Here is a 12,366-nt window from a genome sequence, read left to right on the forward strand (position 1 = left end):
TGCTGTTTGCACGGGGGTTGCATTCTGGGTCATCGCACAGCAGCAGTTGCACAAAAGCCCATTTCACGCGCCCCCGTCTTCTAGGGCCGAAAACGACGTGTGGGTTGCACACGCACATCAATCTATCGCTCGCAAGATGTTCCCCACCTGCATAAGAAAAAATGCTTACTAAAATACCGAATTTCATAACATAAGTTATGTCCTGCTTATCTCCCATACAGCGGTAACATATAATGCATCTCTAACAGCAACAGCTTGGAAGGAAAAGGAGGGGGACGGGAATCAATGACGAAGTATTTAAAGTACATCTTTTAAAAAGCAGTGTATAAGTAAGGCATATTTTCTATCTACACTGATGTCCCTATGATGAGCTTTCTACCTGAACAATCATTTTCTACGCTAACATCCTGCTGAAGATTTCTTCTTCTCTAGTAGGATTTCTGTTTATCACTGAAACTTTTTTCCATGCTTCGTGGACTTTGTTCGTTCAGGCAATCGGGGAATCATAGAGTTGGAAGGGCCAGGAGAGTAATCTAGTCCAAACCCTTGCAATGGGAGAATCTTAACTCATTCATGACAGGTGGCTGTCCAACACTCCAAGGAAGGAGAGTCCACAATCTTCCAAGGTGAGGGAGTCCATTCCACTGTCAAACATCTCTTACTGTCGGAAAGTTCTTCCTGACATTTAGTCAGAATCTCCTTCCTTGGAACTTGAATCCATTGGATCTGATCCTATGTTCCAGAGCAAGAGAAAACAAGCTTGCTCCATCTCCCATGGGACAGACTTTTAGATATTTGAAGGTGCTCTATCACATCTCCTCTCAGTTTCCTCTTTTCCAGGCTAAACGCACCCAACTCCTTCAACTGTTCCTCATAAGGCTTGGTTTCCAGACCCTTCATCATCTTGGTCCCCCTTCTCTGGACATACGATCTTCTTAAATTGTGGTGCCCACAGTATTCCATGTGTCTGCTGACAGAGGCTAAATAGAGCGGTACTATTCAGCCTTGGTCAGACCACACCTAGAATGTTGTGTCCAGTTCTCGACACCACAATTTAAGAAGATTATATTTGCAGAAGAGGGCGACCAAGAGCGGTACCAGCACTTTTTCTCTAGAAAAAAGGGTACCAGAACTGATCCCTCATTGCCCCTTCACCGTTGCCCCCCCCCCCCCGTTCTGTGAGTACTTCTGTGACAGGCTGTTGTGCTCACAGCATTCAATTTCTAATCACGGCAGGTTCAACTAAGACCGCTAGATCCTTTTCACAAGTACTACTGGCTAGCTAAGTGTCTTATACACTTATACACATCTTATACATGTGGAGCTGGTTATTCCTGCCTGAGCTTACATTTGTCCCTACTGAAATTCATTTCATGATTCTAAGCTCACATCCTTCTGGGAGTTTCTCTATTTATCACCGAAACTTTAATCCACGCTTCATGTGCTGGGTTCTTTCGTGCTCCATAAATTCTGCGAATGAGCCAACTCATGGCTTCTTCAATGTGAAGACAGTTGGGTTCATGGAGGCTCTTTCCACACACTTATATGGATGGTTCTGTGTGGCTTCTTTGGTGCACTTTAAGGTTTCCGCCTACAGGGAAGAATTTCCCACAAACTTTGCATTCATACGGTTTCTCCCCTGTGTGGATGCGCCGTTGAACCTTAAGATGCGATGACAAACAGAAACTCTTTCCACATTCTTCACATGTAAACGGCTTCTCCCCCGTGGGAGTTCTCAGATGAAAACTGAGACCATGGGCCTCCACAAAGCCCTTTCCACATTCCATACACTTGTATGGCTTCTCCCGTGTGGATTCTCTGATATTTAGTAAAGGTCCCATAATTGCTGAAGCTCTTTCCGCACTCCAGGCATCAGGTGTGGGTCCTTTTGGATCCCCCACCCGTCATTTGCTGCAACCACCCCTTGCTTTCCCCAACAGGAGCCAACTCCTAGGGGCTGAGGGATCTCTGCCCTCCTCCAATAAAAAATTTGAGGGGACCACCTCACCACCCTCACCCTGAAGTTGATGGGCATTGCCATTCAAACGGTGTGCATGCATGGGGTTGATTATGCGGGTCAGGGCTGGTGTGCCCCCCTACCTTCCCTTCTCTCTGCACCTCCCAGCTTTTGCTTTTGCTATACCTGAAGAAGCGTCTCCACCCTCATCATTCAGCCCCGACACTGAGGTCCAGCGCCGAGGGCCTTCTGGCAGTTCCCTCCCTGCGAGAAGCCAAGTTACAGGGAACCAGGCAGAGGGCCTTCTCGGTGGTGGCACCCGCCCTGTGGAACGCCATCCCATCAGATGTCAAAGAGAACAAGAACTACCAGACTTTTAAAAGACATCTGAAGGCAGCCCTGTTTAGGGAAGCTTCTAATGTTTAACAGGTTATTGTATTTTAATATTCTGTTGGAAGCCTCCGAGAGTGGCTGGGGGAAACCCAGCCAGAAGGGTGGGGTATAAATAATAAATTAAATTAATCTGTCATGGATGCTTAAGCTGAGGTCCCTGCATTGCACGGGGGGGGGGGGGCAGTTTGGACTAGAAGTTCCATGGGGTCCCTTCCAACTCTTATGATTCAGCCCTGTTTAGGAAAGTTTTTAATGTCTGATGTTTTAATTAATTAATTAATTAATTAATTAATTAATTAATTTTATTATTATCACTATCAGTTCTGTGTGGTTTGGCGCAAACATGTTTCTCTCCACTTGTGCCACCTGCAGTTGGAGCCACAGAGTCCAGGTTGTCGCAGAGGTGCTGGCGGTGATTCTCTCCCCCCTTGTAATTATCAAAATCACTGTGATTTATTCTCTCGCTCTCTGCAACACTCCATGGTTGTTTCCCTGCCTTCGAGTCCAACAGCAACGAAAAGCAGAATCAAGTCACATCTCGAACAGAGCCCCAGGGAAATTGGTGCAAAGTTGGTGCATAAAGGGGTCGTTTGCCACTGAGAGCCTGGGTGGAGGTTTAGGGTAGTTGCAGGGCAGCAGACTCTGTTGGAGCGAGAAGAGAGCTGCAGCTCAGAGGTAGAGCATCTGCTTTGCATGCAGAAGGTCGCAGGTTCAATCCCTGGCATTTCCAGGTACCTCTGGGGAGAGACCCTCTGCCTGAAAGCCTGTAGAGCTGACTGCCAGTCAGAATAGGCAATAGTGATGTAAATGAACAGATTTGATATAAGGCATTTTCCCATGTTCCTACCATCATACACTTGGGCTCTGAATTTCTAGCTGGGCTCCTGGCTGAGTGAAGACCCTGCAGTTGAGGGCAGTCTCAGGGGAGGTAGCAGGCAGAGCCAACATGATCATCCGCATTCTGCTGCTCCTGCTAATGCCCTGCGACGTCTATGGGGCAGCAAAGGCAAAATGCCCCTTGAATCTGATCCCAGATGAAAACGAAGCTGTGAATTACTACATGCCAGGAGACCACCTCATTGGCGGAGTCCTGTCTCCAAAAAGGGGTTTCTTTGAACCATTCCTGTTTTCCAAACCTCCATCGTCTAAGACTATAGCGTGAGTCCCGGAATGAATGTTTTGAATAAATTCTTTTATGCAACTGACAGATGGAAAAATATTTTTTCCCCTTTCTTTTCTTCTTTTCCCCTCCTTTTTAAGCTTTGCCTTCAACTTCAGTGTCCTCTGCTCTGGGCCATTGTTGGGGTCCAAGGGTCACACACACATTAGGGGGCTGAGGGATTGATGGAAGGACCCTGAGCGAGAGGCAGGGAAGATCTCCCAGGGTGAGAAACTGGGAGAAGAAGGAAAGCTCCCAACTGAGAACTGGGAGGGGCCACCACTTTCTGTTAATGACAAGGGTTAAGAGCTACCTTTGAGAGAGGTCTTTGTAAGATCTCTTTCTTTCTCTGTTTTTGTTTTAATTTAGATTTGTTTCTGTATGCTTGCTGAACCAGAGAGCCAGTGTGGTGTAGTGGTTAAGAGTGGTGGACTCGTAATCTGGTGAACCAGGTTCGCGTCTCTGCTCCTCCACATGCAGCTGCTGGGTGACCTTAGGCTAGTCACACTTCTCTGAAGTCTCTCAGCCCCACTCTCCTCACAGAGTGTTTGTTGTGGGGGAGGAAGGGAAAGGAGAATGTTAGCCGCTTTGAGACTCCATCGGGTAGTCTCAAACTCTTCTCTCCTTCTGAACACCATTTGCCACTTTAATGCTCATTTGTCCAGTTTGGGTGAATCATTTGCAGGGTGTCTGTTACGAGGTACTGGCATGTCTTCTCCTTCCTGATCGCCATTTGTGAGGTCAACCAGAACCCCAAGCTCTTACCCAACGTGACTCTGGGATACAGCTTCTATGAGAACCTTTTTAATGAGAGAATCACTTCCGATGCCATGATAGACATCCTTGCGGGTGGCGAAAGCAGCAATATCCCAAACTACCAGTGTGGGAAACGGAACAACCTGCTGGCTGTTCTTGAAGGGGCCAATTCGGACATCTCCAGACAGATTTCAACCATGTTGAGCGTGTACAAAACCCCACAGGTATCAACTCTCTGAGTAAATCAAGAACGAGCCTTTTCTTGAAGCCCATTCGCGAGAGGGTGCCCCCCAAAACAAGAGTTTGGGGGTGGCTGAAATCTCCCTTTATAGAGATAAAATAGTAAAGATGCAAACTTGAAACTTGAGATGTATATTTTCAGGATGATTGTATTTTTTGAAATTTTTAAAACTGCATTTTAAATCATTGTAATCTGGGAAGTGAAGGGTGAAGGGTAGGTGAATCACCATAAACATAATACAATAAAACCATCTCCGTACACACACACACACCATAATGTTGCTGTTGTCACCCATCTGTCTTGAGAGACAGTGGACTGTTATCATGATGACACCTGTCTTTTCCTCTTTCCTCATTAGCTCAGCTATGGCTTTGCTCTTGATGACAAAACCCAGTTCCCTTTTGTCTACCGGATGGTCCAAAACGAAGAAGCCCAGTGCCTGGGGATTGTCAAACTGCTCCTGCATTTCGGGTGGATGTGGGTCGGCCTCTTTACCCCAGACAATGAGAACGGAGAAAGGTTCAGGAGGGCTTTGACATCTCAGCTCATCAGGAACAACATCTGCGTTGCCTTCTCCAAAAGGCCGTATGAAACATGGTTCCAGAGTGACTCTCCAGACATGTGGAGACGAGTCAATGTATTTGTTTGCTATGCGGACTCTGGCTTTGCTTTTGGTCCTGTTGTCACGGTGCAACAAATCCTGGAAGAGAAGCTGACAGCAGCTGCGGGGAAAGTCTGGATCACCACAGCTGTGCAGGACATCAACATAATCTTGTATTATGATTTTGCCTTGTTCCGGCACATTCTCGGCTCGTTCTCATTCACGAAGACAAGCAAGCAGGTGAAACACGACTTCTACGAACCATATTCCTCCTTTCTCGAGTCACTATGGAAGAGCGCATTTGACTGTCCCAAGCACGAGTTGTCTGTGAAAGGCTGGACAAGATGCACAGTGCATGAGAAAATGGATCTCCTGCCACAACGTGAGCGTGAAAGGATCCTGTCCCAGGACAGCTACAGGAACTACGACATTGTCCAGGTCCTGGCCCATGCTTTGAATGCTGTTTATTCACAGAGATCCAAGCACAAGGTCACAGGGGATGGCGCTAGGTTGGAACTTCAAAGGCTGCATCCATGGCAGGTAGGGATGGAAATGTCCATTTCAGTTTCTTCCCTCTACCACAACCCTGAATTCATTCCTACGGATTTCTGAGCAATTTCTGAGTTATTTTTGTTTGTTTTTTTAAAACCCTCACAAAAATTCTTCTGCACTTGAGTGCAAATTTATGCATGCATCTTTGACCCATGTACACATCTTTGCAAACCATTTCTCCTAACAAAAAAGAATGCAGCATAAATCCTCTTTTAAAGACATCCAAGTTGTTGGACATCACTGTGGGAGAGAGTTCCACAGGTTAACTATGCACTGCATGAATAAGTACTTCGTTTTATCTATCCTCAGCCTTTAGCGAAGGATGCGTAAGAAGCCTTATAAATGCAATAAATAAATATATAACAACTCCAGTCATCCCCAGAAAGAGGTGATTCATGCATTGGGAGTGGGGTGGAGTGTTAACCCCGGTAAGGTGAACTCCAGTAGTAGGAATACGACATATGTCCTCTTTTTGCAGGGCACGCCCTCTTTTTCATGGATAGAGTCATCATAGAAATCCATAGTTAAAAGCAGAAGTTGTCAAATGTGTCCTCTTTTTTTGTCCTTCAAAATATGGCAGCCCTGGAGCTCACAGGGAACAGGGCTGAGATATTGTGTTGAACCAAAGGTGAGCTGTTCCTGAAGGTCTCATTGCAAATGCCATCTTGGTAGTCAAGACGACCCCACAATTAATTGGTAGTTGTAGCAGTGAGCTGCTTTATGCTTGCTTTAATATAAGCTAACTGGCTTGGTTTGATAAAAAAAAATTCCTTCCAGTAGCACCTTAAAGACCAACTAAGTTAGTTCTTGGTATGAGCTTTCGTGTGCATGCACACTTCTTCAGATACACAGTGTGTGTATCTGAAGAAGTGTGCATGCACACGAAAGCTCATACCAAGAACTAACTTAGTTGGTCTTTAAGGTGCTACTGGAAGGAATTTTTTTTGTTTTGACTATGGCAGACCAACACGGCTACCTATCTGTAACTGGCTTGGTTTGATGTGATCCTTACCTGTGGGCTTGGGGTGCTGGGCTCTGAGCCCAGAAAGGGGAACTATCAGCAAGATGTGGGTATTTGCCACCTGTGCCCTCATCTGGTCAGGCGAAGTGATGGGAAGTCCTGGGGAAAGTGACCTTTGCCACTTTGTGGATAGTCAATGTTTGCTTGGGCTCCGACAAGCCATCTCTTTGCGGTTATGTACATGATAAGTCTATAAAGGTTGAGAGACCCGACTGGCTGATTTGCTGCAAGTCTATACTCCCAGGACCCCTCCTTTGGGCCTGATCTTCGGGAGAGACATCTAACACTGTTTCTGAATATTTTCCAAATGCTGGCATTTCCTCTATCGTTCTAGTTTATCGCTTACTTAAGAGAAGCCCACCTTGCTAATAATACTTCTGTCGATGGGAAGGAGGAACCGGCAGCTGACTTTGACATCATAAATTGGGTGCGGTTTCCCAACAAGTCTCACGGGAGAGTGAAAGTTGGGAGCGTCGGAGGACAGCATTCCCAACAATTCACCATCAACCCAGGCGCTGTGGAGTGGCCCTTGCCGTTTAACAAGGTAGAGGAAATAGCTTGTTTCTATTTCGTCCATTTGCTGTCTCTAACACACACTCACATCTGTTAAGTTAAAGCCCTTTCCGCACAGCCAAATATACGGAGCCTGTGGTCGGACCACCATGAAAGTGGCAGCTAGATTGTGAAAGGGCCCTGGGCGAGAGGCGAGGAACTGGAGAGTCCACAGTGACTGGGAGAGGAAAGCAAATCTCCCAGGTGAGATCTGGGAGGGCCAGTTATTTTCTGTGGGGGTGGTAGGATTGAGAACTAGTTTTTGTCAGTACGCCTTTCAACCGATGTCATCGACTGGGCTCAATAACTGGTTCTGCCCCGACTGGGCTAGGCGACTGGAGCACTTTCAGAGACCTTCCAACCCTGGAAAACAGGTCCCAGTGCACTTGCTGCAAAGCATAACTCCTTTTATTTCTAATAAGGTAAAGGTGAAGGGACCCCTGACCACCAGGTCTAGTCGTGGCCGACTCTGGGGTTGCGGCGCTCATCTCGCTTTATTTCCCGATGGAGCCGGCATACAGCTTCTGGGTCATGTGGCCAGCATGACTAAGCCACTTCTGGCGAACCAGAGCAGCGCATGGAAATGCCGTTTACCTTCCCACCGGAGCGGTACCTATTTATCTACTTGCACTCTGACGTGCTTTCGAACTGCTTGGTTGGCAGGAGCAGGGACCGAGCAACGGGAGCTCACCCCGTCACAGGGATTCGAACCACCGACCTTCTGATCGGCAAGTCCTAGGCTCTGTGGTTTAACCCACAGCACCACCCGTGTCCCTTTATTTCTAATAGCTACTACAAACTAATGAACTACTGGCTTGCCTAAGTGTTACATCTCCCACTCAGCCATCTGGTCACTCCGTAGATAAGACTCTCTCCACACACAGAGTCAGGCAGTCAGTCAGGAGCGGAAGAGGAGAAGAGCAGTTCCCGCCCCCTCCTTTCTCAAAACATCAGATCAGGAGATTCTAGCAATGGGAGGGGTGAAAATATCAACAGTTTTGTACATGCACTTTGTACACTGTTTCTGCGCTTTACATACAATGCCGCTGGTTTCCCCCCTCCCTTAATTTTCAGAGAGCTGTTGTTACCGGGAAGCCATTATGCAATAGAGTTGCCCCTGAGACAATAATATGGCCCATCAGCTTCAGTACCCTGTGCTCCCAATGGCCAGCCACAATGTGGGAAGCCTGTGGGCAGGGCCTGAGCATAACAGCGCTCTGGCCCCCTGCAATTCCCAACAACTGCCGTGAGTCAGAGGCACATTGCCTCAGACAGGGGAGGCAGAACATAGCATTGTACTCCGTCCAAGTTGATGACCATCACTGTTTCCTGTGGGGGAGAGTTCCAAAGTTTAACTATGCCTAGAAAAGCCAGTTATGGGTTTCACAGCCATGCGATTATAATGTATATTCTACAAAAAAAATGTTTTTTCTCTTGATGCTTCCTTTCTTTCAGACTGTACCCCGTTCCAGGTGCGCCAATAGCTGTCGCCCCGGATACGCCAAAGAGATCCAGGAAGGGCAGCCGGTTTGCTGCTACTCTTGTGCTCCTTGTGCAGAAGGGACCATCTCCGCTCAGGAAGGTGAGCGACTCTGAAGGAAAGATGTTCTTGGGTTTGGACACTTTCAATTCCCATTGTCAATTTCATGAAGCTCTGGTGGGGCACCTACCGTATTTATTGCTCCATAGGACACACTTTTCCCCTCTTAAAATCTAAGGGGAAATGTCTGTGCATCTTATGGAGCGAATGTGTGGTCCCTGGGGCTGGGGGGGGATAACCTGGGCTTCCCTTGCCAGCCGCACAAGCGGGGAGCAGCGGAAAGGCTGGCGGTGAGGGAAGCTCGGCTTTCCCCACTGCCAGTCCCACAAGCTGCGAGGAGCAGCGGAAAGCTTCAGCGAGGCCCCTGTTCCTGGAAGCTGGAGGAGGAACAGAAGGGTCTCCTTCTGTTCCTTCTCCAGCATCACTTAAAGGGGCGCTGCGCAGTTCTCCCTCTCTGCGCAGCACCTCTCCTGCGAAGGTTAATTAGGCTCACCAATTTTCCCCATTGGAACGACCTTTCTGGTGAAGTCATGCTACATCTAAAGCTTTGTATTTTTCTCTTCATAAAATTTATTAAAAATAAAAAAGATAAAAAAGATAATGTTTGTTTATAGAAAGTGGCTTTGTTGGGTGTTATATTAGATTGAACAAAGTGAATATTGTTATTCATAGCAAACAGATGAAGAATCGGAAGTTCTTTATTTTCTGGATATTTTTTTCCATCTTTCTCTTTTAACCTCACTCTTTTTTCTTTCTCTATCCCCCCCCCCTTTTGTGTGTGTGTGTGTGTGTGTGTGTGTGTGTGTGTGTGTATTGCATCTAGGTAAAAGTCTTGGTTTGGTTTAACAAAAGGGGGAGTGATATTAAGTTTTGCATTGTTCTTTATAAACCTTCAAAAAAATTTTTTTTAAAATAAAAATCATGCCCACTTGCAAAGGTTAATGGGCCAGGTCAAAAGAGTCTTCTGAAGACCTGTAGATCAGCTGATGAGGAAGAGCTGCACGTGCCTCTGAGCTGCTGAATAGTGAGACTTCCAATCCTTCTTGCAGAGGACACTTTGCATGCTCTTTGTGAAAAGCTCAGCAAGGCGCTTTGAAGCCCCAAATATCAAAGCGCAGCATCAGCCAATGTCACTAAGTCATCCTGTGATTGTCAAGTTGATCACCCCTCCCATTTGTAAAAACCGGCCCACGGGGAGTAAAGGAGAAAAAGGCCATGGGGGAAGGGCTTAATTAATTAATAATAATAATAGAATCATAGAATCATAGAGTTGGAAGAGACCACAAGGGCCATCGAGTCCAACCCCCTGCCAAGCAGGAAACACCATCAGAGCACTCCTGACATATGGTTGTCAAGCCTCTGCTTAAAGACCTCCAAAGAAGGAGACTCCACCACACTCCTTGGCAGCAAATTCCACTGTCGAACAGCTCTTACTGTCAGGAAGTTCTTCCTAATGTTTAGGTGGAATCTTCTTTCTTGTAGTTTGGATCCATTGCTCCGTGTCCGCTTCTCTGGAGCAGCAGAAAACAACCTTTCTCCCTCCTCTATATGACATCCTTTTATATATTTGAACATGGCTATCATATCACCCCTTAACCTCCTCTTCTCCAGGCTAAACATGCCCAGCTCCCTTAGCCGTTCCTCATAAGGCATCGTTTCCAGGCCTTTGACCATTTTGGTTGCCCTCCTCTGGACACGTTCCAGTTTGTCAGTGTCCTTCTTGAACTGTGGTGCCCAGAACTGGACACAGTACTCCAGGTGAGGTCTGACCAGAGCAGAATACAGTGGCATTATTACTTCCCTCGATCTAGATGCTATACTCCTATTGATGCAGCCCAGAATTCCATTGGCTTTTTTAGCTGCCACGTCACACTGTTGGCTCATGTCAAGTTTGTGGTCAACCAAGACTCCTAGATCCTTTTCACATGTACTACTCTCAAGCCAGGTGTCCCCCATCTTGTATTTGTGCCTCTCATTTTTTTTGCCCAAGTGCAATACTTTACATTTCTCCCTGTTAAAGTTCATCTTGTTTGTTTGTTTTAATAATAATAATAATAATAATAATAATAATAATAATATATGTACCCAGCCCAGTGACTGGGTTGCCCCAGCCATTCTGGGTGGCTTCCGGCATATATAAAAACATTAAACCTTAAAAAGCTTCCCTATACTGGGCTGCCTTCATCAGGTTTCTCTACAGAAGGCTCCACGTTCAGTCTCTGCCATCTCCACTTAGGGATGTGCAATACCCTTGTCTGAAATCCTGGAAAGCCACAGTCGGGCAAGAATGGACAATACAGGGAGGACTGTATTGCCTAGCAACGGTGATGATGTCACAATGGACAATGGCAACCCCTCCATGCTGCTGGTTCTGTTCTAAGCATTGGTGCTGGTGGTAGAAAAATCCCTTTTTATTTTTCAGATGCAGACCATTGCAAGAAATGCCCAGAAAATCAGCACCCAAACAAGGACCGAAGTCAATGTGTGCCCAAGATTATCACCTTCCTGGCCTATGTAGAATCCTTGGGGATCCTCCTGACTTCCTTTGCTCTCTTATTGTCCTTGACCACAGGGATTGTGTTAGGAATCTTCATCAAATACCTTGACACTCCCCTAGTCAAAGCCAACAACAGGGACCTCTCCTACATCCTCCTGGTCTCCCTCCTGCTCTCCTTCTTGTCCTCCTTCCTCTTCATTGGCCAGCCAAGAAAAGCGACCTGCATTCTCCAACAAACAGTCTTCAGCATCATCTTCTCAGTTGCTATCTCTTCTGTCTTGGCAAAAACCATCACTGTGGTGCTGGCCTTCCTGGCCACCAAGCCAGGGAACAGGGTGAGGAGATGGCTGGGGAAGAGTCTGGCCAACTCCATCGTCATTTCCAGTTCCTGTGTCCAAGTTGTCATCTCCAGTCTCTGGCTGGGAGTGTCTCCCCCTTTCCCAGAATCTGACATGCACTCCCAGCCTGGAGAGATCACCCTGCAGTGCAATGAAGGGTCTGTTGCCATGTTTTACATTGCCCTCGGCTACATGGGCTTCCTGGCTTCCATCTGCTTCACAGTGGCTTTCCTAGCCAGGAAGCTGCCTGGGGCCTTCAATGAAGCTAAGCTGATCACCTTCAGCATGCTGGTTTTCTGCAGTGTTTGGGTGTCCTTTGTGCCCACCTACCTGAGCACCAAGGGGAAATACATGGTAGCCGTGCAGGTCTTCTCTATGTTGGCCTCCAGTGCTGGGCTTCTGGGCTGCATCTTCATTCCCAAGTGCTACATTATTGTACTGAAGCCTCATCTGAACACAAAGGAGCATCTCACAATGAAGACAAAAGCTTCTATCTGATCTTTCCACTAGCGTTAGGGAAATAAGGTCCATAAGCAACTTACAGCGAATGTGAGGATAGCCATTTAAGAAAACCATGCTCGAGGTTATGTGTAATCATATTCCTCTAAGCTGCTACAGCCTCGGGAGAGGCCAGTCATCATACTCTGTCTATAGAAGTCCACTGTAGCATTGATGTATTTGAACCCGCAGCCACATAACACCCATCCCACATTTTTAAGAATTCAATATTTTAGTGTGGAGCAGCTACATTTCAGAACT

The 12,366-nt window shown here is 46.8% G+C and overlaps 1 protein-coding gene across 1 annotated transcript; it reads left to right on the forward strand.

Annotated features, from left to right (window-relative positions):
- The first annotated feature begins 8,614 nt into the window (after positions 1 to 8,614).
- On the forward strand, positions 8,615 to 12,115 carry LOC144326669 (vomeronasal type-2 receptor 26-like). The gene is made up of 2 exons (XM_077923371.1): positions 8,615 to 8,814; positions 11,195 to 12,115. Exons 1-2 carry the CDS (start codon positions 8,655 to 8,657, stop codon positions 12,103 to 12,105), a joined length of 1,071 nt encoding a protein of 356 aa, XP_077779497.1. The 5' UTR covers positions 8,615 to 8,654; the 3' UTR covers positions 12,106 to 12,115.
- Positions 12,116 to 12,366: the final 251 nt, after the last annotated feature.

This window comes from Podarcis muralis, chromosome 2 (assembly GCF_964188315.1).
Source record: "Podarcis muralis chromosome 2, rPodMur119.hap1.1, whole genome shotgun sequence".
NCBI classification, from domain to species: Eukaryota; Metazoa; Chordata; class Lepidosauria; order Squamata; family Lacertidae; genus Podarcis; species Podarcis muralis.

What these genes read in the sequence shown, in the direction of transcription:
- LOC144326669 (XM_077923371.1), top strand. Translation starts at nt 8,655, where the DNA reads ATGTTTTTTCTCTTGATGCTTCCTTTCTTTCAGACTGTACCCCGTTCC. An exon ending in GACCATCTCCGCTCAGGAAG is followed by an intron (nt 8,815 to 11,194) that starts GTGAGCGACTCT and finishes TTTATTTTTCAG; the next exon opens with ATGCAGACCATTGCAAGAAA.